The following is a 26,634-nucleotide window of genomic DNA, read 5'->3' as shown; positions in this document are numbered from 1 at the left end:
GTTCCGCTTAACACATCCATCCATATACCATTAAATATTTGTCCCTCAACCATGTTGCAATCTAAAAATAAAACCAACGTGACCTTATTTTAGGGAGCCGGTGCAGACTATTTCCGGGTCAGAGGACATGAGAGAGGTATGACTATCTAATTTAAATGTTCTATGTAATTCTAAGGTAGAATGCTTTTACTAAGAATTAGAAAAACCTAAAGATCGCTACGAGCATCCAGTGTTATACCTTTGAGTATGAATACATGAAATGGGTTCCAACTGTCACCCTGCTTAGCTTAGTCTTTAGCTTAGCCTTTAGCATGTTAAGCTAGCCGGCTAGTGGGAGGAAGGGGATGCACACGTATTTGATTCTAATTACAGGTTGATGACCTTCATCCTCGTTTATTGATGGCCTACGCCGTTGTCTATTTCGTAATCTCGTTGTAGCTTGATACCTGAAGATATAGCTAGCCTCAGTCGGAGTCGCTTACTGTTGGCGACTTGTTTGACAGCTGGATATTTGACCAGTTTACTCAGCCGGTTACTGTAAGATGGACTGCTTAGTGTTGGATGAACTCGTGTTTTTTCCTAGACATGTGAATTATAATCGTACATTCAAATGTGAGGAGGTATGTCAAATATGTGTTTGTGTTTTTGTTTGTCTTCCTTAGACTCCCTGGCCTAATAAACAGCAAAGGACATGGCAGCCAATGGAGCAAGCTTAGAAAAAACTCAGAAACGCACTGGAGTCAAAGACAAACAGAACGGCACCTCTCAAGGTTTGTTCATGCATTCTCTTTGGGTTGTATTAGTTCCCTTTCTGTTGCCTACATAGTGAACTTTTAACGTTATTAAGATAAATCTGTGGACACCCACTTCTTTCACTCTTTCAGTATACATTTGTCAACTCAGTAACTTGTCGTTTGCTTCATATAGTTAAGCCATAATATGTTTTTGTGTATGCTGTCCACCAGATGCATCAGTCAGAGAGAGGAGGGAGAAGGATAAAGAAGAGCGCCTATCCCTGGTATTATGGAGGAGACCTATAACCACGTTACAGTACTTTCTCCTGGAGACCCTCATCAAGCTAAAGGAGTTGGCACTGAAGTAATATATTTCACATTGCCATTCAGATTGAGATCCTTGTGATTGACAATATACATTTTCGCTGATGTTGGGAGTTTAGTAATGGTTAGAAAGTAAAGGCCCTTCTATTTGCACTTGTATCAACTTTTGGGGTTGTTTTTTTTTATCTTGCGCGTTAGTTCTGTTTAAAAAAATGTATATATTTTTCTATGGGCTTTTGTGCCGTTTTATGGACAGGAGAGGGTTAGGTTAGGTGTCACAGTGCCACTTTGACACACTGCCACTCCAGTCCTAATGTATATATGTATTACACATTATTTTTTCCTCTGGCTTCAGACTGTGGCATCGGCGAGGCCTGGTGTTCTTCTTCCTGGTTCTTTGCTTGTTCTTCTACCTTGCTTACTCCACTGAGGGTACACACCAGAACGTAAGATTTGGGCAGCCGTTTTACTATCTCTTGGGACTGATTTGTTTTTCTTCACTGTTAATATTCAGTCATCGCTGACAATGCTGTGTCTAAAGGCTAGAGCTAAGTCCAATTTTTATCTTGCAAAATAATTGCCTTCTACTGGTCACTGAATAGCAGCCACTTGTTTTCCTTTCTTGATTAAACAAATTTAAGTGGAAGGTCAAGTGAGGGATTCTTTCTATCCCCCTATCCCATTATGTTGAAGTTGATTTATTGTAAGGCAGACTTTTCCATAAATAAAAAAATGCAAGGCCTGTGAAACCATTACATTTCAAATGTACAAATGGATTAAGGCATTACCAAGATTTTAGGGAAATGGGGACACTTGACAACCAGAGTAAAACGGTAAAAACATCTATGTCTTGTTCTTTATCCACTGACACATTTTCTTTCTCCTTTCCAGTATGTCAAGTACTTGGAGGGTAAATTTCTATGGTGTGCCTACTGGGTAGGCCTAGGAATCCTGTCATCAGTAGGCCTTGGAACTGGCCTGCACACCTTCCTGTTGTATCTGGTAAGGGATAATTTAAAACTCCCGGATCACTTCTGCCACGTCCGCAATTGAGCTCAGCATCAATAATTACAAATGAATGAACACGAGCAGGGTGTGGCTGAGTGAAGATTCTTAGCAAAAAGGTTCTCTTGGGATGTGATGATGAGGGAGGTCATTATTGTATGTAAATAGGACAACCTTTACAAACATCAGCTGGTATTTAAACTGTCCACCAAAGGGCACGGTAGCACAAACTGTCAAATGTCCTGTGACTTTAGAAATTGTCTGGTATATTATCCATTTCCACAGCTGCCAGTGGATGGCGGTCTTGTGTGACTTATCTGTGTTCCAGTCCTTCCTTTGTCACCCATGTGTTTATCACTCATGTCCAACAAACCAAGGGTACTGTGGCTTCTGTGTCTGACAAAGGATCACAGAATGACTCACTCGATGGCTTTATGACATTTGCCATGGTTATTTTGATTGAAAAGTTTGTAAATGGAAAGAAAGAAAGAGAAGTGATTCTGCACCACTACGCATTTAGGCCCACAATGTGGTTTTTTATAAAGTCAACATGTGCAGATGTCGGGCATCTCGTTGTATTTTCCCTTATCTTTTTTTCTAAATAGATGAACTACAACTATTCTTTTACTTCCTTTTCAGTCACTGTAGCCTCTTATTTCTTTCCATTATGCAGCCAACCTCTTTCAGTTTACCTGGTCTGATGCATACACTCTGTGTGTGCGTTTAATGTTGGTTTCTCATGACCAGTCATCTTGCCCCTTGAGTAGGTGTGACCTCATTCTCTTTCCCCACATTTCTCCACTCAGTGAGGGGATTTCTTTCCCACCCACATGTCATCATCCTCCCACACACTGAGCAGCCTCACCTCCCATATGGGTTTGATGTGTGCCACAAACCCTCCATGGGAAAAACTCTTTGAATTGTAGTATTTATTTTTCTTTACCAGACAAATGTATTCAGAGCCTGAGGCTCAATCACCTGTGAGAACAGTTCAGAAATGTGTTGACCTCTAGCCATCGTTTAGCTGCATTGCTTGCAGTTACATTTTTTATTTATTCCTCTTCATTTAATCAGATTCTATGTTATGCACAAATATAGTTATTAAAAATATTGATGTTAAGTGGACCACTTCTTAATTTACCCACTGGCCTTTTAATTTAGCACTTTGAGGGTGTTGGTGTGTAATGATGCGTTGTATAACAGAGTAGTAATAATAGTTACTACTTTAATAATAGTGTATTTTCACTATCCCCTTTTGTGTGAATTTGAATCCATGTAGAACGATAAATTCATGAAAATTGCATCCATACATTTTTTAACTACTTCATTTATTAACCAAGTACTTCTTTTGAAAATATGAATTCCAGATGGCAAGGGTATTTTGTTCCACAAAACAGCATCCCTCATCTCAACCCACTCACTGTGTAGGGCTGCTGTGGTGAAAAAAAAACGTACTATGGCTGTACATCAGATCTAAGGCATTACTATTCAACCCCCTTGGAGAGCGATAGATTGAGAGCGAGGATAAGTGAACTCGGTGAAGTCACAGTTTCTGCTTGTGGTTGAATATTTAATCACAAGCACGTTATGATTCATCATGATGGTTGCGTTCCATATCTGTTGGACCAATATGTGTTTCCATAGTGTGGACGATCTCTGGTGTAGGCCTAACCATCTCTTGCTGGACAATGCTAGTATCCGTTGGGGTTGGAGAGATGTAGATTGAGTTTGAGCATGTCTATACCAGGCCATAACAGATCATACAAAATGGAGGTTCTGCGTTTCAATTAGATTTTTAATATGTTTCTTAAGGTTGTGACTTTTCGGTCAGATCTGACTCACTGCCTCACAAAGTGAAGCATGTACATCTTTAGGAATGTCTGCCGTCTGGGAAAGAAAGCTCTTATTGTGTAAGCAAAAAGGCTTAAGAGAGCTCTCCACCCAGAGAATCACTGTGAGACCATTCATTGCGCTGACTAATTGCGTGCCGTGTCTTGCTACTGTCATCCTGGCTGTAGCGTTTTAAGGATTCATGACTGGGTGTCTCTGTTGTGGTCTCAGGTGTACAATACTGTTAGTGAGTTGCCAGGTGGGTTAGTTTGTGCCCCAACACTGATAAATGATACGGCATACTCACCTGTCAGGTGATTCGTGTGTGTGTGTGTGTGTGTGTGTGTGTGTGTGTGTGTGTGTGTCTGTGTGTGTGTGTGTGCACGTGTGGTTAAGGTTACACACTCATGCTTCTTCCCATGCCGGGGCATGTCGACTTGAATACAATGGGGCTTGTTTGTATATGCTTCCACATCTGCTTATTCGTTGTTATCGTGAATGCTAATTAATCAGCATGAAATCAAGATCAACAGCCCACACTTTGTAATCTGACCCAAGTAAATGTAGATAAGAAGTTGTGCCAACAAATTTTCACAATAAGATCCAAGAAAAATGCACTTTTTTATAAATAAATAAATAACTTACTTTTCTTCCCTGTGTTATTTCTAAGGAGACTTGCCTTATAAGCATGTTTATATATATATCCATATTCCAAACCTCCTATCATGTTTTATTCTGAATGACCAAGTTGTGCATCACCATTGAATTCCAAAAGAAGTATGTTAACAGCTAAACTAGTTTTAAAAGAACCGACCACTGAAGAAGTCCCTCCAACCGCAGGGTCCTCACATAGCCTCCGTGACCCTGGCCGCGTACGAGTGCGGCTCCACCGACTTCCCCGAGCCTCCGTACCCCGACCAGATACTCTGTCCCACGGACGGGGGTCTGGAGGGCAGCGTCTCCCTCTGGACCATTATGTCCAAGGTTCGGCTGGAGGCCTGCATGTGGGTGAGTACCAGTCAATCAGTCCGAAGTTATGGAGCCCTTGGGCTGTTGCTTGTACAACCTGTTAATAGGTTGAATCATAGTATTTTACATGAGAGAAAGAATCGATATGCGGTTCGGAGAACAACCTCAGAAAGTTATTTGGCAAGGAATGAGATGGAGACCTGGTGCTTCTAAAACGTGGATAAGTCAAATCGGTATATTTGCCGATACTTATAGCTAGGGAACTTTGGGTGAGGCAAACTAAGCGAGACTTTGATAGTACCACACCGAAAAAATGCCACCCCCCCTTTCTTCAGGCCTCCCTCCGAAGCTTCCCTCTAAATCACATGACTAGCCTGCTATCTTAAGCAATAGGTCTGCCTAACCTTGTGGAATGCTCCGGTCAAGCTTAATTAGCGCACGGGCAGCGTGTGCGCAGGAAGCATGCTAGGTTGGTAGTCAGCCAGGTAGGCTATCCAATCAGTCCATTTTGGCCAAAATAAATGATTTGGGCTTATTACAGGCCTGTGACAGCCACAGATTTCTGTTATCTTTTTCCCAAGCATTTGATTTATTGACTGCTGTCAGGATATAAAGAGAGTTTCAACAAATGTGACAAGAAATGCTTCTAAAATAAATCAAATACCCTCCCTCGCTCTTAATGTAAGACTTGTAAGAATGTTAAATGTAAATATGAAATGTGTACAAAAGCAGTCAAATATGTTTGTGGGCCAACAACTTTTGGTGTGTCGGTGTGTTTGTGTTTTGTGTGTGTGCGTGTGCGTGCCCTGGTGTGTTAAAGGGGGCAGGCACGGCCATTGGTGAGCTTCCTCCGTACTTCATGGCTAGAGCTGCCCGCCAGTCAGGAGCCGACCCAGACGACGAGGACTATGAGGAGTTTGAAGAGATGTTGGAGCAGGCACAGACAGCCCAGGTCTGAGTCACACACATGTACACACGAAAACAATGCAGTGCACAATTCTTGTAATATCCGAGTTTCTGGTGTATAATGTTTTTGTTTTTTTGGAATTTAAGTATACAACTCTTCAAATAGTCCAGGTTTTTCATCAGCCCAACAGCAACGTCCAACCCCTCACTGTGCACCATTTAATGCAAAGTGGCACAAAGACATGGCTTCTAGTTGTTCACATCCACGCGGTGCCATGTCTGCATGCTGGTCTAAATGACTGTGGTCCACTCGTCGTTCTAATCCCATCATGTGATCGTATCACCCCTCTGTAAAGCACCATTGACCATAGGGCTTGAATTCATTACATCTAGGTGGGGATCGGGTTTGAAATGTCATGCATGTTCAGTGAAGGGCCCTCCCTCCCCCTGTGCCTTCCAGTAAATGTGCTTGGGGAGAGGGGGGTGAGTCACCCTCAGCCCAGCTCTCTTTAATCATCCCTCATGTCGTGACCCCCCCCCCCCCCCCCCCACACCCTTCACTCTCTTTTCACCGGTCTCTAATTTGAAGGACGGACAGTTTTGTCTGAGCACAGCTCACATGACTGGTCTGAGTCAGCAGAATGGACACGGTCTGCATGACCTCCTTTGCCGAGGAAGCTTTAGGGGCAAGCACACAGGACTTAAATTATGATGAAAGTATTGAGGATATATCCAGTCCATGCATTTGTTATCAGATTTCTTTGTTTTAAGATCTTTGTGTCATTAGGGTATCTATCTTGATTTACAGCAACCAAATACTTTTGTTTTTAAAATCTTGTTTGAAAAGCAGTTCAAATATGAGCACACTGATTACTTTGCAAATGGTAGCCTAAAAAAATAACTTTTATTTCTGTCACATGGACATGTGTGTCCCATTAAAACCATATCAAAAGAGGATGCAGTACATGATGCAGTAAGGGATGTGTCACTATTGCATTGGTGAACAAAGATAACCAACAGTACCAAATGGCCCATTTTCGACGGAGCCAAAACTGGCGACTCGAGAAAAAGGGCTATTTATGTGGTTACGGAGTGAAGACTTACTTGTCAGATGCTGGTATTTGGGAATGCCTAAACTCCTGCAAAGTCTCTGATCTTTAGCACCTAACCACAGACAACTCACCACCCCCAGGGGTGTAGACCCAAACCCTGCACAGCTGTGCTGGCCCGTTTCTGTTTGTAATGATACCAAAAAGATTCTGTGTTTTCGGTAAGTCTTTTAGAAAAGCAGAACTAAAATTCGTTCAAGAAAATGTGTTTTGAAATGTAACCTAGAGACTTAATGCCATGAAAGTCCAAAAATGCTAGGTGAAATTGTAGGCTGTGCGGTAATCACACGGCGATCGTGACGTTGCTTTGTGTTTCGCAGGACTTCCTCACAAGAGCCAAGATGGGAGTCCAGAATATGGTGCAGAGAGTGGGATTCTTTGGGATCCTGGCCTGTGCTTCAGTAAGTTGTTACAAGCTCTTAAACTTGGTACAAGAACTATGAAATGCTTGTGGAGCTCTTTAGCATTACTTGGAATCTGCTCTATTGAACTTTTTCTCACGTTTCTTTTTCTCGCAGATCCCCAACCCTCTGTTTGACCTGGCTGGGATCACCTGTGGTCACTTCCTAGTCCCCTTCTGGACCTTCTTTGGCGCTACGCTGATTGGGAAGGCTATCGTCAAGATGCACATACAGGTAGATGGTGTGCCCATATCAACTGCATGCAACCTTTGTCTTTCTCCCTTCCCCCACTCTGTACACAGTTCCAACTAAAATTGCATTTAAAAACAAACATTTTAGGGGAAAAGAGTGTTTATTCTGGTGTCACATTAGAAGAACCTCAAAATGAAGGCTGACAACAAGAGTAGCACTTAAGATCATAAGTGGGAGACTAAAACTTCCAAACATACGCTTTTGGGTCGACCTTCGCTGGTACCCTATTCTGTCAGGGGTTCCTAGATGTGCGCAGCCTTTGGAACCATATATAGAACCGACAGTTGAAAGACGGCGCTCCTGGGGGTTCCGTAACAAGAGCCAGGGCTCCATGAAGGAAAAGTAGCCCCTCCGAGTCACTTTAATTACCAAGTCTAGTGTTGAGTCTACCACAGTGACTAACATCAGCCTAGACCGAGGGGAGGGGAGGGGGTGTCTAAGCGTGAGTCGCCGTGCGATTCTGAACCCATCCGAGCTCCTATCTACCCGCGTCAACTTGGTACCACCCAGGGATCTCACTGAGGAACACAGAGCTTACAAAAGGAGCCGACACTAAAGGCCCCCCCCCCCAGCATCGTGTTGAGGAGGATGTGCATCGGACGTTGGAAGGAGGCAGACATCAGGGCAGGAAGCAGAGCAGACCAACAGAACAAGGCTGTGGGGCTTCTTTTGTTTTTCTGTACCTTGAACCCTCTACTTTTCAACACGTGTCATATCCTGTATTAGGGTTGCTGTCGTGGGGGGCATGCGTCATGCTATTCAAAGCTAATCAGTTTCATCGCCAACAGTCTGCTCTGTTTTTTTTTCAAGACTGGTCCTTTTGTAGTCGCAAGAAACACACAAGCCCCCCCCCCCCACCAGCCAACTCTCCTTAACTCATTTCCCACCAAGCCTTATCTTGTTCACTATGATGGTTCATCCTGGTAGTTATTCCACCATGGAATTCAACTTTGTCATGCATCATGTCTCAGTCATAACTTCCCTCTTTCTTCCTCACAGCGCTGCAGAACCAACCGTTAAGCAGTTACGATTACTAAGCATAAAATCCTATTTTTACCCATCTCATTCTGAAATAGAGGATATTTTTAATCCCAGTTGTAAATCATGTGTCATCTCTGTAACGGCAGACCTGTTTTTGTTCCCCAAGGTTTTGTTATTGACTGGGAAGTAACAAAGCTAATCCCCTCGTATTGGTCCGTCTCCCTGCAGAAACTGTTTGTCATCATCACGTTCAGCAGGCACATAGTGGAGCAGATGGTGTCACTTATAGGGTAAGTCGCTCCCCTGCCCTTTGTGTGAAAGCGAGTGATCGGCCTAGGTGTGCTGCTGACTCAACATCTCTTTGTTGGTTTTGTGGATGGAAGTATGTTCGAAAACAATTAGCAGATGGCTGCGCACCGGCGACGGGTCTTGTTTGAGTTGGCCGTTCCACGCAGAGGTATTTTCTTTGTCGTCGGTAAGTTTCTGCGTTGGTGGTCAAGGGCGTGTGTGAGGTCCAACCAGGAACAGGGTTCAAGCTCAGTATGCTCCTCTCTCAGACAGGGCCATCTCTCCCAGGAAGCGAACCTGAGGAACAAATAAACTCCCACCTCTCTCGGTTCACTTGATTGTAGATTTGGTAACTTTCAGGATTGATTTGATTGACATACACTAACATACAGGCTAATAGACTTATGAAAATAACCTCTTCAAACATTGCTTGGATGAAAAAGTAAAATATGGAAAAGCTTTCAAGTGAAAAAGCATACATTTCAAGGGACCCAGTGGGCCTATTAGTATTACTAATACAATGCTTGGTGAGAGTGATAAGATGACGCTTTCCATTTTTTGTTCTGTATCATGGCTTACTGTTTGTTTCCTCTGTGATAAGTTTTATTGGAAATAAGTTCTATCTGTTACAGTGAACACGCCTTGTTCTAGATGAGTCGCTCTGATGTGATACAGGGCTCCGATTCTGACTCAGCTCATGGAGTAGATTGAATGTTTTCTTCTTGTGTAGACGTTTAGAAGATTGAGAGTGACTCAGGCTTTGTTTTGTTTGACATCTGCTATTATCCTATTAAGCTTTGAGTGAAGAAGTAAATAAAATGTCTACCTATTTAGCTTAGTCGGCTCAAATCTAAAAGGTTTTTTTTGACGACGATACAAGAATATAAGACTACAGTGATGTAAATTCTGTTAATCCCCCGAAAATTCACATTTATACAATTCTATCCCATGTTTTTTTAACCCAATAATAAACTAACTGATACAAATGATTAATTTGTATCACTAGTTAGCTAATCCATCCTACCATATAAGGGTATAAACACGCCCTGATTCCACCAAGAAGGCAGCGATGGTGGTAATGGCGATGACATCATGGCGACTCATTTCCTGGTTGATGGGGCTGACACACACACACTCCTGTAGAGACTTGAGGGGTATAAAAGCAGGGCTGAGAAGCTTCTGTTTCATTCCATTCTGCTGCCTGCCTCTGTGCAAAGCTCCAAGTGGTTGGATGGAGGGCTCTGAACCAGGACCTCCATGTAGCATATGGGGGAGGAGCGGTACAGCCGTATCAGGGAAGCTACCCATACTGGAACTGGGTGTCTTGGGGAGAGGACAGCGGGCTGGATATAAGGACCTGAACCTCCAGTTTGGAGCTGGCAAATAGAGGAAGTGGGCTTCAATGGGTGAGTGGCTTGACTTTTGCATTATTCTCTTTCCCTCTTGGCTGTGTGTGTCTTTAGGTCTGTGCCCAGGGTGGGACCAGCTCTCCAGAAGCCCTTCCGTCAGTACCTGGATGCCCAGTGGAACAAGCTGCACCACGCAGGGGAAGGCACGCCCGCGGTAAGAACAAAGATACACCCCACTCTTGCCAACGCAAGAGTGGGGTGTGTTCCTAATGATTGAGCCATTAGGAACACACCAGCTCCATTTGAGGGACATCCACACATGTTCATCCTAAAGAGGAGAGCACGTCCTGATGGGCAACAGGAGTAGCATATAATACAAGGCTGAATTTAATGCTGTATTCTTTGTGAGTAGTGTTGTAAAGAAATATCTTTAACAATTAGTAAAGCTATTTTTATTTTTTTTTATTTAGATAAATGAAGAATCACAAAACACTACGTTGTTTTATCATCAGAACAAAATCGCTAACAAAAAAACATACTTTAAAATGCTGAAATTAGAGCAGCCTGTTCTGCTTACAGACCCTTTGATAAGTGAATGTAATCATACAGCTCCAGTGTTGACTGAAATGGAGCAACGGTTGCGGGGGGTAAACCCCATTTCCAGTCGTTGTTTGCTGGATGCTTCATAAACAAGTATAAACATGGCTTGTTTCTATTATGGCTTCGCTTTTTAAACTGGTAGGACAAATTAAAACGTTGGTCAGGTCCCTGAAAGGGAAACACTGCAACCATGTATCATGGTATTCATAGTCTCTAAAAACCCACACATCGATCGCACATGAGTGGTATTGTGTTGCTGCCGCGCACACTGGGAGGTAATGGGTATTTTTTTTTCAGAAGCAATGTTACAGCATCATCCACGTGTAATGTTTTAACCTTGCCGTCCACCACTCCTCTTGGTCATGCAGGGTGAGAACTGGCTGTCGTGGGTGTTTGAGAAGGTGGTGCTGGTGATGGTGGTGTACTTTGTGTGCTCCATCGTGAACTCCATGGCGCAGAGCTACGGCAAGCGGCTGCAGCAGCGGAGACACTCGGAGGAGAAGACCAAGTGATGATGGGCGTCCGAAACCCACGACTGGAAGGACAGAGCCCATTGGACACGTGTTGCCCCGGCGACCGGTCCAACTGCCCCCCCGCCTCCTCTCCTTCTCCAGGGGGTCTCTCGACAACTAAACAGCAAACCTCACCCTAGTCCCATGCTCAAAGAGGCTCCAAACCAGGCACCATTGTTTTCTGCGTTCTTTTGAAGAATACGTGTGTGTGTGTGTGTGTGTGTGTGTGTGTGTGTGTGTGTGTGTGTGTGTGTGTGTGTGTGTGTGTGTGTGTGTGTGTGTGTGTGTGTGTGTGTGTGTGTGTGTATGCTGTTAGTTCTTGTTTGTCCCTCCTCGACTTTTGTAGGGTTCCCGCGCTCCTCCTCCAAAAACCCTAACACTATCTCTCCCTCGGCCAGCCACTCATCTCTTAATTTGTGTTCTGTGTGATTGGTCCCACTCCTGCTGATACGAAGATGTCCGTCTCTAGCAACAGACTAACCCTTTCATAGACCTCAGATGTGAAGCGGCAGCGGGCTGCTCCGCTGCTATGCCTTATGCAAAGATGGGAGGGTCCCACATGCATTGAACACAGTTCTTAATTGATACTTACTTACTTGATTTGTATTTAATTTGTTTTTTGTGCCCGTGTGCAAGGTATGGACAGTCTTTAAGCTTGATCCGTGGATACAATGTGCTGATGATTTGAATAAGGTTAAGCGTTTATTATATATTTTTTCATTTGTTCAAGGTTTAAATTTAACCTTATGTTATCCTCTGTAACATGACAAACCATTTGTTTTGTTTATGGGATCTGTCGTATATATTTAGAAATGGTAAAAAAAAAAATGAAGCAATATCGAGTCAGGACTATGTAGTATTGATGGCTTGCACATCCTGTAAATAACTATCTTTTTTGGGGGGTGCGTGCACATGGATTTCTATTCTCATGGTCTTTCTGGATATAACGGAACTCAAAACATAACAAGGAATAGGTGATATCATTTGTAAAGTAACATTGTTCTCTTGGCTTACTTGTTCCATTTGTTCTGTACATTTAGATTGAACCTTGATCAAAGCATATATAAAATGTCTTAATCATTGCCCTGGTTTCCATGTCTGAGTTTTTTGGAATAGATTTTTATTGTATTTTTGAATCTTTGATGGACATCCATCGACGGTAAGTCAACTGGTACGTATTTCCCCTCGTAAGCTGCTTGCTGGTTAAGATTGTCATCATTTAACTTGTGTAAAATCCTCAGATGAAGGCACCTGAGAGGTAGGTACAAATTCACTACCTTGGATTAGTATGCAAGCAGTCTTACAATGTTAAACTACCAGTAATACTAATATGTTAACTGCCACATCTAGGGTTGAGTAGTATATATGCTTTGACCTTTTGCCTTCAAAAGGCAACCCAAGTATATTTCTGTACTTTTACTTTGTTGACTAAATCACCAATGTCTGTCCTGTACGGACAGGACTCCTCCACTTTCCCAGTGGCGCCTTGCTCTCTCCCGTCCCGTCAGCTAGCTTATCAGACTGGTGTTGGCTGCTCTATTGTCACGGCAACAACGGTCTGTAAGCTGGCTGAAGTTCTGGGCCAACGGCTTTGTCCACAGATTGCTGTGTTGACTTGACTCTACATTGATCCATTTGTTTTGGATGGACCTTTACAAGTCCACTTTAGGAGTTGGCTTGATATTGTACCTTATTGAAGTAGTACAGAAAAGTTATGTTTGATTTATTGGATGTTGATAATAACCAGCATTTTGAAAGGGCTGTTAAAATACAGTACTCTTGAGTAACATTAAATGTTTACTTGTCAATCCATCACAATTAAATAAAAAACAATTCATGAAAAATGTCATTCCTAAATACAATCTGTTACTAAGTTCACAGTTCTTAGTTTTGGATGCACGCAACTGTCAAAGGAGACCACTATTACCAGAGACAGCCCGGTAGGTAACTGGCTTTGAGAGTCCAAGGCTAGCACAGTTGCGTGTAGCTGGATATTACTTGCTCTAGAGATGTAAAGCTGTCTAGAAAGTCTTCCTCTGCAATCCCAAACTTGGTGTATTGATGGATGTATGCCCTGCAACATTTAAAAAGAAATAAACCGTAAACACAAATGTGAAATTTTTCGTAAAATATAATATAATTTCCACATTGAAGAAAATATTTTGGGATAAATAAATAAATTTCATTCCCCTAGCCACCTTCCGCAGATGAAATGCATTTTGTTATAGTGATTTGGTTAAATGTAAGTGGAACTTGATTTGCAGTTTGTGTATAAGGAAACACCCACCTTGAAGCAAACATGTTCCAGGCCTTTCGCACCATGTTATCAAGAGGTTTCAGCAGAGTTTGGCTGTTGCTGACAAGCGTAGCAGACTTCTCGTACTGATTGAAGGAAACGGGGGATTTCCACATGCTGAAAGCCTCTCTGGGTGGAAGCCATGAGGTGTAGAGCGCTGCCTCCTGAAATCCATCTGTAAACATACACACATTGTTGGGTTTTCTTTAGACAAGAGCGTGCTTGAGACGATCTACGCCTATTCCGTGTTTATTACAGCGCCACTGTGCTTCATAGAAATGATCTGAAAACATTTTTCATGTTCTAAAATATGCAGGGGATACAAATATGTATATATCTAACACTAAAGTATTCACTTTCTTTATACATTTATTTTGGTTTTCACAGTAAGATTGAGCCCCTCCAAGGTTGAAGGCTGGAGAGACTATCAGAATAAAAAAAACGTTTTGGAAGTGTCAATAGTAATATTGTATTGTAGTATATAAGTAAGAGAATGGGAATTTACTGCTCCCATTATTTAAATCTTTGTTCATCAGCATTAACTATGGATGTGTCCAGGTTAATTGTAAACAATACAACTATCATATACAAAGACAAACAAATAAAAACATCAGAAAATATTGATAGAGTTGTTGTTTTCACAGATCAGTCAGATGTTCATACTAATTACATAACACTCACACAGTTGCACATATATAATTAACCATTTTGAACTATATGCAACCATCCTGGTTAACAGTGTTTCCACTGTACCTTTCTTTATCTTCTAACAATTCCATATAATATGCGAGTGGTTTGTCTCTGTGCGATCACACAACCTCCAACATGCTTGTTTTGCAGCAAGTGGCTTTCCCCCTGATTTTAAGTGCTTCGCTTTTATAAACCCTGTATGGTCATGTTCAATGAAGTCTTGTTTAAAATCTTAAATCCTTACAGGATAGCTGAGGTTTATATCAGATTATAAATTCCTTCAGTCTGGGAGTCTTAACTCAATTACACTTTTCAATTCAAGTAAAATTCTGAACATCACTTATTTTAGAATTTCTGGTTAGATATTCTTCAAAAAATAAAATATATGCTTTTTTTATTTTTTTTTTACAAAAGGTGTATTGGATTTCTTAGTTGAAAAAAACTGATATATTACGATCTTGTATAGCAGTTGTATTAAAGAAAGTGCTCACCAGCTTCTGCACTGAAGACATCTTTCCCCCTCAGTATGAGCAGATTGGCCAGAGACCTGTTGAAACCAGTTGTTCTAAAGCTGGGAGCCAACTCAGTACCACCACAGTGGACAGGAGCGGCCCGCACCTGCCAGTCTATGCCTGTAGAAAATATATAGAGAGGAATATTATAGCCAAATAAGTATTTGTATACTTACATATTTATAGATCAAACTTTAGATCAAATTTTAGCAAAGTATATTAAGAATAATATAAATGTACTCACTATATATATATATATATATATATATATATATACATAGATTATTTTTGAATAATGGTAGTAGGTATTTTGAATTCACTGTGAATTGAATAAACCCAAGTGGTGCCGAACTTCAGATGAAGGGCCGGAAGTGAAATGGAAAACGTCGAGCAACAGTGCTATTACGTATACTCTGTGGAACCAGATACTACAAAAAAAATTTGGAATCAACCCATATGGTTTATCAAGACTGATTTATAAGACAATATTTACGATTTACCCGCTGTCGAGGCAGTAGACTTAGAGGGGGCATATCGTTTTCATGTGTGGCTGGGTTCCCCAAAAAAAACAAAAAACGATTCATCTAGTGTTCGCCTGGTTGAGTGAATGATTTTAGTTTTCAGGTTGGTTGTACCCCTAGTAAACCAAAACAAAACATTAACAGCCTTATTAAAGTTGGTCTTGCTACTACAGAGCATCATATCGTTCAACCATAACGCTTGAACACAACATCAACCCCCAAGAAACATATCCAGTGTATGTATATCCAGTGAACACTTCCTGCCCTCCATCTCATGTTCGCTGCACTGGTCTGACATCATCTACCAACCACCTACATCCCATTCCCCAGGGTATATCATCTTCAGAACATGAAACCAGATGTGCCAGTGTGATGTAAAACATTCAAAGAGCTAGATATCATAACGATACATGCGTTATTATATACCATAATAACATATGAAATCATATAGATAACAGCGCAATGTATTTTATGTTCTTAATTGTTTTGAGCCAACTTGCCTTCCTCCATCTTGGTGTTAGAGATGAGCATCTGCCGGAGGTGCTTGAGGAGGCCTGGCCAGCTGAACACACTGTAAGCCATGGAGGAGCTGGCCACCTGCGGGATGCTGCACACACTCAGGAGCTTGTACTCCGGGTGGCAAGCCAGACTGCTCACCAGCTCACCTGGGGAGGAGTTTCAAAAGAGAGCCCAGCTCACAAAACACATTAATCTCATAGCATATACGCTTTAGCATTGATATTTTGTCCATAGCTTCGATAATCAACATGAAGGACTTATAGCGCTAATATATCCAGGGAGCGTCTCATTGCTCTCAATGTTCTTTTGCCATGCCGAGCCGTACCGCACAACGGAGAGGGGCTGCGTCTCAAGTGAACACGCCTTTCGCACGCCTCTCACCCAGGGGGTTTCTGCTGTAGTCCCCGTAGGAGTCGGTGGTCAGGGCGGGCTGCAGGGCACTGGCCAGCTGGTGGGCGATGACCCTGTTGACGTCCCCGAAGGATATGTGCTTGATGTTGAGCAGCTGAGCGCAGATCCGGTGCACGGTGTCGTTCTCGTGCACCAGGATGGCGTCCGACAGCCCGTAGAGGTGAGACAGCGTCAGCACCGAGTTGTAGTTTTGCACGATGACCTGGAGGAAGGAGGAGGAGGAATTAACCTTGACAGGACAAGGTCACACTATGTTTTTACATTTCATTCTAAATGAGAGACGGCTATACATGCAGTGATGACATTGATCCACAAATTTAAGATTAGATAGATAACATTCCAGACTCCCATTTTTCTCAGCATGAAATATGAAGCAATGCTCTCTTATATGAACAAAGAACCTAGCCTGACGGTTTAACTCAAAAAAAAAGCTTGCTCGGTACTGAGTATTCATTTGTTTGTTTTCACCATAACATCCAATCATAATATTTGCACCCTGTCTTCCACACATAAATAAACAAAAGTCAAAACAAGTGTACACTCACAACAGCCCTACCTCCCCGCTGTCATAAGGCCAGGTGAGGTGGTTGAGGATGAAGGAGTTGGGGTAGACTTCTCGGAGACACTGCGTGACATATGTGCCCACCCCGGACCCCGTGCCTCCCGCCACGCTCATCATAGTCACAACTCCGGCCAGCCTATCACAGCGCTCCACCTCCCGCCTCACCAGGTCTTCCATGGCCTCTCTGTGCCGTGGACCATGGACACAGTAGCTATAGCAGGACACAAAAATACCTGTTGTGTGTGTGTGCAGTGATCAGGCCCTAATAGCACATGCAGCGATGTTTGACAACAATATTGGTGCTCCTCCATGATCTTTTTGTTACTGTGACCGGTAATTTATTGTGAACAAAAAAGATGAGCTCATTGGTTTTTGGGTAGATGGTGCTTACCCGTTTGCCCAGTTGTTGCCAGAACCCTGTTTCTGGCTAAAATGGGATTTTTCCCCATATCTCCACCTGCCCGACTTGGCTGCCTTGCTCATGCTGTGGTTGATCACTTTAGGCTCCATGTCGATGAGCACAGCCCTTGCGGTTAAGTCTGTTAGATTTACACAAACATGGAGAGAAGAAGAAAGCATTAATTATGTATTAATAATTGACTAGGTAATATGAGTAGATGGTGACATCTAGCCAAGCGTGTTGATGTTCTCCATGTTTGACATTGTTACAAGATCCTGCGAGAGAAGCATGCATCTTCGAAGGAAGATTAGATGAGAAGTACATTAGCAGTTGTAGGTCCAACCATAACCCAATGCATCATCTAAACAGAGTGCACACGATTGACGTCACGATGAACGTGAATGAACCCGGGTCGCTATGGAGACGCACTTCGCAAACAGCTGGGGACGAATCTACCCTGGTCCGTTTTTACCACTTAAGTTTAAAACAATGTGGAATCGGTTATTTCAAGACTCACGCATGTGCCCTCGTGAAAGACATACTGGTACTTTTTTGGGACATTCTAAGAAACATACCCTTTAAATCCACTTATTCTGTCACCTCGGCGGTTTCATTCGGGGTTGTTTACGTCCATGTCTGGATCGCAGTGTAGTTATATCCCCAGCCTCCTGCCGTGGTGAGACTGGCACCATCATGTTCATACGGGAGCGCAGGAGGCGAATATTACGAGCTCTGCGTAGCCCTTAAGTTTTAATTTGCGGGCTGACGTTGCATGTTTTTCCCTGCAAGATCTGGCAACATAGCGTCAGCTGTCACGGTGACTGACAGGTGACAGCCCAAAACAAACGATGAATAGTCGAATCATGATCCGCAACGCCGCAGAAACAGCCGTCCTACCGCCGGTGGTCGTCTCATGGAAGAAGCGCGCGGTGCTGGCGTCGCTGTAACCCCTCTTCTGTCCGTCGCGGGCGTCCTTACAGATCACATCAAACAGCTCCTGGCCCACTTGGTTACCGCACTGTCCGAGCTGTACCGTTACGATGGACATCTTGCCGAAGAGGTGACCAGACCAACACACCTTGGTTTACGCCACTGCTGTTCGTTGTCACATAAAAGAAATGACTGATACAGACGCCGAATTCGTATTTTGAAACTGGTGCGCTTCACGGGCACTTCCTGCATACGTTGTCTCGAGAGCATGGATGCAAGATCCGGTTCTACTGAACGAACCGCCCAATTAAAGGCAAAACATATCCTATTGGTTTTTATCAAAATTTCAGTCAAGGATCGTAGATCTATTAATCGTTATGCTTAACATAACGAGCAGATCATGGAGCAAAGCCCTAGTATCTGCCAACTTTCAGAGATGCATGCAACAGTACATTAACGCAAGCATACTCCTTCAGCTCTCATCCCAGGTCACCGCCCCTTCTGGATGGTGCGCACTGCGCATGCTCAGTGTAGTAGCCGGTTATGGCGGCGACGTGTGTTTGTCCATGAGGTGGGGAACCCGAGCTATTCTCTCGGTTTGCGAGTCAGCAATCTGAATCAAACGCAGCCATGGCTGGGGTGTTCGACATCGATTTGGATCAGCCGGAGGAAAATGTCTCCGACGATGAGATTGAGGAGGTACTTTAATGAAACCCTTTCTAGGTGCAGTTGTTCCTATGTGTAGCCGCTAGCTCGGTAGGCTGCTGGTCGGCGTACGAGGCCCGCTTCCCCGGGCTCAGGCCTGTTACAGTAGCACTGGAAGCCCATTATGCTAATTTGCTGCCGTTTTAGAAAGTGTAACTCAACTGTCAGCTGTCAGGGAAGGCTTTTAACTCGGCCAAAGCAACGGTCTATTAAATGCGGCGCTTCGTTTTGTTTTCATTGGGCTAAACCAGTGCTGTCAGATTTGGCTCTTCGGCGTTTAGTTTGCACGTTTACTGTGCCGGGAGGCATGAGCCGTGGTTACTTCACGGTGTTCAGTAAAGAGAGACATGAGCCGTGGTTTCTTCATGGTGTGCAGGGAGACACGAGCCCTGGTCACTTGTTGGTGTGCAGGGAGACACGAGCCCTGGTCACTTGTTGGTGTGCAACAGTTTATTTGCGCAAGTAGAGCTGCAGACAGAACCAACCCGATCACTGTCCTCTGTACACCTCATCCCACGTTCAACACTCGGGTCTGTTTCCCCCAGGACAGCCTTTACAATAAGCAACTCGACATTGATGTTGGTAAAGCTTTTAGTGCGTTCCTGGGTCTGCAACATGACAGCTGTCATTTGTCTGTGTGATAACCTGGGCACATCCTTTCTTGCTGAATATCTTGCATCAGGCTAAAATCAGTGTGACAGGTTGGGCAGCTGCCGCGAACACCCACCGTTAAACCCCTTTTATTTCCATAGCAAAACACAACATATATTCCATTAGAACATATTTACGTGTAAATGGTTAGACACCGACGCTCTGTCGCTGTCAACATTTATGTTATGTTATCTACGTTATATTATGTGCTATGCTATATAGTGGAACAGAAGGAAACTGTTTAAATGGCACTGTTTTGTTTTGTTTTCTCCACTGCCTGGATTAGACCCAGATCAACGACTTCATGGACCAGTGCAGCGGCTTTGAGTTGTAAGTGCTAGCTACTGTGGTGTGTTGGGCAGAGAACATGCATTATATGGTTTTCTCACTTTTCTCAAATAAGTAATAATGATATTAATGACTGATTTGTTGAATCTATTGCAGCAACATGGATGACTGCGAGAAGATCGAGATATCAGAGGACAACGTCAACCGAGGGACAGAGAATATCAGACCGGAATGTTTTGAGCTCCTTCGGGTGTTGGGGAAGGGCGGCTACGGAAAGGTACTAGTGGTGCTACGAAGGTGACATGCCTCGATTAGAACTCACACTGTACAGGCTAGAAGTGTGAATCTTTTGGTATCTCAAGAATTATTTTTGGGAGTCTTGATTCAAAATCAATGCTTGTTTCTAAACGAGTCTTGACAGCGCTAGGGAAGAGCTTTTTAAATTGCATCAATGATTGAAACACTGCCATTTGCAAAGGCAACACCAACTAATGATTCCATGTCTTGTGCAGGTGTTTCAGGTTCGCAAGGTTGTCGGTGCTGCCTCAGGCAAGATATTTGCCATGAAGGTTTTAAAGAAGGTAACTTAGATGTTTTTTTTGCCACTGACCTTTTCTTACCACTATTTACTCCAGGCAAGATACATGCATCCTCTGATTGATATTCATTGTTGCCACTTCAAAAACAAATTTGCATAAGCAAAAATGATCACAAATCACAATTTGTCCATGTTTACTCTGTCTGCAAATATTAGCTTTATCCCCCTAAATCATACTGTTCGGGGTAGGACTTGAACACTAATATACTATAGTTCTATTCGTGCCACTTCACTGATGCTGCCTTGGCATGTAAAGCACTTTCTCAGCCTATACGGGTGTTCCTGACAGTCAGCTGCCTGTGCTTGATGGTCTTAAAGGACCGTAATGACATGACGCCAATTTTGTGCCACTCTGCTTCGTCATTGTTCTTTGTACCTAACCAAATGATGTGCAATAATACTCTATTAATAATAATATTCAGTACCCATACATGTATCTGTCATATTGTCACTGTCACACCGGGTAATGATAGACAGGGAAATGCATATTTCTTTTTGCTTTGATCTGGCCAACACTACCCATATGTTTGCTGACATGTGCAGAACTAATTTTTCAAATGTGATTTCACATTGTTCCCACAGGCTATGATTGTACGAAACGCAAAGGACACTGCGCACACAAAGGCAGAGCGCAATATCTTGGAAGAGGTGAAGCATCCCTTCATCGTGGACCTCATCTATGCCTTCCAGACAGGAGGCAAACTCTACCTGATTCTGGAGTACCTCAGTGGTCAGTACAGAGCAACACACGCCCACTTTTATGGACATGCATCAAATCGCATTAAAATAGGAGTGCAAACTTTTAAATGACCATACAAATATACTCTGGTGTGCACACTTCAAGAGCTCTCACACTCTCTCTCTCTCTCTCTCTGACAAACACACACACACACCACTCTACACCCCCCAAGGAGACCAGTCAATAAGATGTATGGTTGTAAATTCTTTCTGCCTCTCCGTTGTCTCCCGAGTCCCCGCTCAGCCATTTTAGACCTTAAGCGTCTCTAAATACAGATAGGGGTTGTGTGTGGGTTCAACACGGCCTCCCTCTCTAGTTAGCAACAAACAGTAATGTGCCCTTGAAGAATGTCTGCTCTCCAGGGTTTGTATTGAGCAGAACTCTGGTGTGTGAACTGTGTCAATACATTGGACTACTTTTGGTGAAATAAAACACACACTTGCCCTGTTGCTGTTAAACAAATATGGGTTATAAAAAAAGATATGTGTGGAAATTATTTTCCTTTTTTGGGGGGATTGAAATATCTTCAACCTTCTCATTTTGGAAAGAGACTTGTTAAAGTTTAAAAATACTCTTTTGATCTTTAAATCCAGACAGGTTGCCTGAGTCCCACTTTAGGGCCTCGGCCAATCGTGGTGTTTGTTCTTGGCCGCAGCAGTTTATGTTTACCACAATGTTCCAGCCACTGCTTCTGCTTTCACAGTCAAAATAATTTTCCGGAAAACACTAGTTTGATTCTTCTTTCAAGGCATTGGTAGGCCTTCGTTCTACAAGCTTCTGCCCCTTCTGTCTGTTGCAAGAAGTGTATTTTTCTACTTTTTATTCCAGGTCAAATTCACAACCCTTAATAATAATAATATATAAAGAAGATTCTCCTTTAACCGGCCTCAATCACAAAGCAGGTCAGGACCCCCGGGGCTGATGACTATTTCATTCACACTTGTGCAGGACATTATTCAAGGGCGTCTGTGGGAACATCTAAAGAATTGATACGTGTTTGCTAGACAATGTATGACCCTGGTTGTGTTGCTTTTTTTTTTAGGAGGAGAGCTTTTTATGCAACTTGAGAGAGAAGGCATCTTCATGGAAGACACTGCCTGGTGAGTGTGCTTTTACAATCACCACTTTTGCGATCATCTTGCGGATTCTGTATGCTGGAAATGCATTTTTTGTTGAGTGTGTCCTCATGGTAATGTTGTTGTTGTTGTTGTAGTTTCTACCTGGCAGAGATCTCCATGGCTCTCGGCCACTTGCACCAGAAGGGCATCATCTACCGAGACCTGAAGCCTGAGAACATTATGCTCAACAGCCACGGTGGGTTGAGTTCAGCATGCATTCAAATTCCTTCAGAACCAAAATCCACAATTCTTGCTGTGCTGAGAGAGTGGAAAATAACTTGACATGTTGTTATTTCTTTCTCCCAGGCCACGTGAAGTTGACCGATTTTGGGCTGTGTAAAGAGTCAATTCACGACGGAACGGTCACCCATACATTCTGTGGTACAATCGAGTACATGTAAGCCCCACACTCCCTAACTTAACTACCCACTACTCATCCCTCATAATGTTAGGGAAAACTCTGTGTCTCTCTGTGTCTCTCTGTGTCTCTCTGTGTGTCTGAGTGTGTGTGTGGCCCCTATTCTCCCCTATTTACATGGGACATGCGCCCGCAACCTCCTACCCACACTATGAGTGCGAATCTGCTGACGGGGCTATAACCCGACCCGTGTGGGGCCCCTATTGTTCACAGGGCCCCGGAGATCCTGATGAGGAGCGGGCACAACAGAGCGGTGGACTGGTGGAGCCTCGGAGCCCTCATGTACGACATGCTCACGGGAGCGGTGCGTCACACACCCGCAACACGGACCAGCCGAGGGTTATTGCTTGTAATTGGACTGTATTTGAATCGCCTTCTTTTTCTTTGGCCTCTCGTTTTAGCCACCGTTCACAGGTGAAAACCGAAAAAAGACGATTGATAAAATCTTGAAGTGCAAGCTGAACCTGCCACCCTACCTCACACAGGAAGCGAGAGATCTCCTCAAACGGGTAACCTGCATTTTTTGTTTTTTTCTGCAAGTTGTTTTCATAATCCTATATAGATTATACATGTTTATTTCTTTCTTTTGACAGTTGCTGAAGAGAAACGCCTCTTCGCGACTGGGAGCCATGGTGGGCGACGCTTCCGAGGTCCAGGTGAGCTCATACTCGATGTTGCAGGGCCTAGCTGGAGCACAACGAGCTTTAGTCTCAGGCCGTATGCTATGCACACAAACATGCAACCAAGAGTATACTGCTGCTGTCCTATTTTGATCTTCCCATGAAATTAACCAAGCCTCTGGATCCCTGGCTCGGTGTCACTCAGTCTCATGTGCTGTCCCACAGGCCCATCCCTTCTTCCGGCACATCAACTGGGACGACTTGCTGGCTCGGAAAGTGGAGCCTCCCTTTAAGCCTTTCTTGGTAGGTAGGAGGACACAGAGTTCAAAGCACAACCACAACAAACATTATCTGCAATTGGAAGGTTGCTGGTTGGATCCCCGCCCAATTCTCCTGCGGTTCATGTGAAAGACAGGAACACGCTGCACACTAAATCGATGACCAAATGTGTCGAGCCAAGTGTAACCCAAGCATCCCAGTCCTTGTTTTGTTAGTTAATTGTTTTATTATGGTTGGTTTATTTTTATCGCTTTGAAGCTAGCATGAGGCAATTTGGAGAAACCAGCCAGAGTAAGCTAATTTCTTTTGCGTTTCCTACTGAAGAAATCCACGCCCTCCCTTCAGGCCTTCCTCGAAAGCCACTCCCCCAAAACACAAACAACACTAGCTTGAGCAATAGGTCTGCCTAGCCCTGTGGAAGTCTCTGGTCATGCGCAGTGAGTGAGTGGAATGCATGCAGGTAGCTGGGTAGGTAGTTAGACAAGGTCTATGACCTTGATACAGGCCTCTGACCAAAATCAGATGAGTTTTTTTCAGCATTTGATTAGTTGATTTCTGTCGGGATGTTAAGAGAATATCGACAAAAAAAAAAATAAAGCTTCTATAATCGAATAAATTGCCTATCCGAGCTTTAATCGTAGTCCCTATTTTGTGCCTGTTTCTATGGAAACGAGAAAGGGTCTTAATGTCCCGGTTATATCTCTCGATTGGATTGAGAACCAGTTGCCTGACAGTTAGCCATTAAACTGTAATCCAGTCTTCTCTTATTTCACACGCCTCTCTATCCGACACCACGTCTCACATTCCTGAACCCCACATAGGTTGTAATTCTTCTTCCTTGTCTTGTTTCCCCTCTCCTTCACCCTTTCCTCCCCCCCCCCCCCCCCTCCTTTCTATAACTTGCTGTCCCTCCTTTGCAGCAATCCGCCGAAGACGTGAGTCAGTTTGACTCCAAGTTTACCAGTCAGACCCCAGTGGACAGTCCAGACGACTCCACCCTCAGTGAGAGTGCCAATCAAGCCTTTCTGGTAACCACCACCACCACACTGCTCTGCACCTCTCATATGTCCTTTGCTTCCTAAAATAGACTTCTAATTAACATCTGCTGCTATTTTATGTAGCCGGTTTATGGCTATGTTGAGATGGATTGATTATTTATAAAGTTATAAATAAAAGTAACGCACATCAGGGGTGTGCAAGGTCTGTGGTATCGAACATGGGAAATATGTAAGGGATAATCACCGAGAGGCAGGCCAATAAACAGTTTGATATGCCCGGCTCGTGGACGGCTTACCTTCTGCGAGCCGGGCATATAAAACTGTTTATTGCCCTGCATTGAGGTGATTATCCTGTTTATTCTGCTTCTTGCTTGCCAACATAATAAAACAATTCAAATACTTTAATAATTATGCTTTTTCTTATTCGTATTGTTGGGTTAATGCCCTCCTCCCAGCCAATCAGAATCAAGCATTCTTAAATGAAGTAGAATAATGTGTTCTAACAAAAATGCCCCTTTTAATTATGCAGGGTTTCACGTACGTAGCCCCATCTGTCCTTGAACACATGAAAGAGAAGTTCTCCTTCGAGCCAAAAATCCGCTCCCCCCGGCGATTTGTGGGCAGCCCAAGAACCCCCCTCAGGTGAGTCCTGTTTTAATCTCCTCACTAAGGGATAACGCTTCTTTACACATACACCACTGTCCAGCACCAGAGACACCTCCGTAAAGCGAGGCTAGCCGCTTCGCAGAAACCAGCCAGAGTAAGCAAGATTTTGAAAGAATCAAACCAATAAATCCCACCGCTCCCTCCAAACGCATTACTAGCTTGCTCGCTTTAGCAATAGGGCTGTCTTGTCTAAGACCCCGGTCATGAGCAAACACAGGTAGCCGGGTAGGTAGGTAGGTAGGTGGACAGACGGGCCATCCAATCATTCATTTCAGCACAAATTAAATGATTGGACTTTCTTAACAGGCCTACAACAGATACACGATTTTTGGGGGCGGTTCTTTGTCAGAGCATTTGATTTGACTGTCGGAATGTGAAGAGAATTTCGACAATTTGAGACCGATCTTGACACCCTAGCTTAAATGGATTTAAATCTGTGAATCACACCAGTAATTATCCACACCAAAGAGCGCTGTTCTCGTGTGACCCAACGAACGTAACTGACCTGTTTCTCTGTCTCACCCTCCGTCCCCACGCCGGTTCCTCCTCCTCCTCCTCCTCCTCCTCCTCCATCGACCGCACCACCAGTCCGGTGAAGTTCCCCGGAGGCGAGTGCTGGTCCCGGAGCGGCCTGATCCCCAGCGCCATGATGCGTCCCGCGCCGCAGGAGCAGGCCATGGAGCTTTCCACCCCCGAGCAGATGGACGTGACGACGGGGAGCGAGGCGTCCGCGCCGCTGCCCATCCGCCAGCCCTCAGGTGGCAGCATGGCCCAGGCCAAGCAGCCGGCCTACCCGCAGGCCGCCAAGAGGCCGGAGCATCTACGTATGAACCTATGACCCGGCGGCGCTCCCCAACGGGAGAGGTCCACCTCCCCAAGGGCGCTATTAGTCCTTTTCTGATTTTTCTTTTTTTTTTTTTCCTTCGTTTTATTTTATTTTATTTTTAAAGATAAATACAAAAGAAAAGGCAAAAAAAAAAAAAAAAAAAAAACGGACGCTAGAGACAATGAAACTGTTGGAGAGCCTCACATCAGAACTCACTACCGTCGCGTCCTGGACGTTGTGCGGTGGTACTGGAGGGTGTGTGTGGGGGGCGGGGGGAGGGGGGGGGGGGGTACGGTACTCCAGTGTGCTACAGCCATGCACAACTCACTACAACACCACCACATCACAACCTTCACCTCAGGTCACCTTTGACCTTTTTGTCTTCTGACCCTTAACCTTAGCAGAACTGGCCTAGTAAGACTGAACATGTTTTGGGATCCACAGCCTTCGTATGACATGGTCATACCACCACGATGACGTCTTCACCCATCCGTTGCACTAAAACGCAGTCGCCGGCTGCGTTTCGGATTACATACGAAGTGCTCTGTGCGGTTTGAATTTGAAAGCGAATGTGGAATTTGCTTTGTGAAGAAAAAAATAACGGCTGGGTGATTTTGACTGCCGTTC

At 43.9% G+C, this 26,634-nt stretch overlaps 3 protein-coding genes across 6 annotated transcripts; 2 read left to right on the top strand and 1 right to left on the bottom strand.

The window, feature by feature from the left end:
- The first annotated feature begins 86 nt into the window (after positions 1–86).
- On the top strand, positions 87–12,324 carry vmp1 (vacuole membrane protein 1). Of its 3 annotated transcripts, none has more exons than XM_079732319.1 (12): positions 87–136; positions 663–770; positions 966–1,098; positions 1,414–1,504; positions 1,950–2,060; positions 4,734–4,901; positions 5,683–5,814; positions 7,198–7,278; positions 7,396–7,512; positions 8,740–8,801; positions 10,263–10,362; positions 11,117–12,324. In XM_079732319.1, the coding sequence occupies exons 2-12, from the start codon at positions 692–694 to the stop codon at positions 11,258–11,260; spliced, it is 1,218 nt and encodes a 405-aa protein (XP_079588445.1). In that variant the 5' UTR covers positions 87–136; positions 663–691; the 3' UTR covers positions 11,261–12,324. The 3 variants fall into 3 exon arrangements, with proteins under 3 accessions (XP_079588445.1, XP_079588446.1, XP_079588447.1); XM_079732320.1 differs by lacking the exon at positions 87–136 and adding an exon at positions 323–372; XM_079732321.1 differs by lacking the exon at positions 87–136 and adding an exon at positions 394–537.
- A 528-nt stretch (positions 12,325–12,852) lies between these two features.
- On the bottom strand, positions 12,853–18,509 carry tubd1 (tubulin, delta 1). 2 transcript variants are annotated; one of them, XM_079732316.1, is made up of 8 exons: positions 18,069–18,509; positions 17,163–17,310; positions 16,766–16,982; positions 16,180–16,411; positions 15,780–15,944; positions 14,738–14,878; positions 13,548–13,731; positions 12,853–13,334 (listed from the first exon to the last, which is right to left on the bottom strand). In XM_079732316.1, exons 1-8 carry the CDS (start codon positions 18,217–18,219, stop codon positions 13,229–13,231), a joined length of 1,344 nt encoding a protein of 447 aa, XP_079588442.1. In that variant the 5' UTR covers positions 18,220–18,509; the 3' UTR covers positions 12,853–13,228. The 2 variants fall into 2 exon arrangements, with proteins under 2 accessions (XP_079588442.1, XP_079588443.1); XM_079732317.1 differs by lacking the exon at positions 18,069–18,509 and adding an exon at positions 17,747–17,957.
- A 141-nt stretch (positions 18,510–18,650) lies between these two features.
- On the top strand, positions 18,651–26,217 carry rps6kb1b (ribosomal protein S6 kinase b, polypeptide 1b). The gene is made up of 15 exons (XM_079732315.1): positions 18,651–18,800; positions 19,744–19,787; positions 19,902–20,022; positions 20,258–20,326; positions 20,926–21,073; positions 22,125–22,182; positions 22,296–22,396; positions 22,507–22,597; positions 22,832–22,922; positions 23,020–23,127; positions 23,212–23,274; positions 23,464–23,541; positions 24,438–24,545; positions 25,045–25,157; positions 25,770–26,217. The coding sequence occupies exons 1-15, from the start codon at positions 18,732–18,734 to the stop codon at positions 26,017–26,019; spliced, it is 1,512 nt and encodes a 503-aa protein (XP_079588441.1). The 5' UTR covers positions 18,651–18,731; the 3' UTR covers positions 26,020–26,217.
- The last annotated feature ends 417 nt before the right edge of the window (positions 26,218–26,634 follow it).

This window comes from Pollachius pollachius (genome assembly GCF_949987615.1).
Source record: "Pollachius pollachius genome assembly, chromosome: 3".
NCBI classification, from domain to species: Eukaryota; Metazoa; Chordata; class Actinopteri; order Gadiformes; family Gadidae; genus Pollachius; species Pollachius pollachius.
Note: the sequence above shows the minus strand (reverse complement) of the source record. Positions and strands in the feature narration are given on the sequence as shown.

Bases quoted from the DNA above. Each gene is read 5' to 3' on its own strand.
- vmp1 (XM_079732319.1), top strand. From the start codon at position 692: ATGGCAGCCAATGGAGCAAGCTTAGAAAAAACTCAGAAACGCACTGGA. The intron at 4,902-5,682 runs GTGAGTACCAGT...GGTGTGTTAAAG, and splicing joins GGCTGGAGGCCTGCATGTGG to GGGGCAGGCACGGCCATTGG. The intron at 10,363-11,116 runs GTAAGAACAAAG...TTGGTCATGCAG, and splicing joins CAGGGGAAGGCACGCCCGCG to GGTGAGAACTGGCTGTCGTG.
- tubd1 (XM_079732316.1), bottom strand. From the start codon at position 18,219: ATGTCCATCGTAACGGTACAGCTCGGACAGTGCGGTAACCAAGTGGGC. The intron at 17,311-18,068 runs GTAGGACGGCTG...TAAATCTAACAG, and splicing joins CCATGAGACGACCACCGGCG to ACTTAACCGCAAGGGCTGTG. The intron at 16,412-16,765 runs GTAGGGCTGTTG...TCCTTCCTCCAG, and splicing joins GGCCTTATGACAGCGGGGAG to GTCATCGTGCAAAACTACAA.
- rps6kb1b (XM_079732315.1), top strand. From the start codon at position 18,732: ATGGCTGGGGTGTTCGACATCGATTTGGATCAGCCGGAGGAAAATGTC. The intron at 23,128-23,211 runs GTAACCTGCATT...TTCTTTTGACAG, and splicing joins CGAGAGATCTCCTCAAACGG to TTGCTGAAGAGAAACGCCTC. The intron at 25,158-25,769 runs GTGAGTCCTGTT...CCGCACCACCAG, and splicing joins AGCCCAAGAACCCCCCTCAG to TCCGGTGAAGTTCCCCGGAG.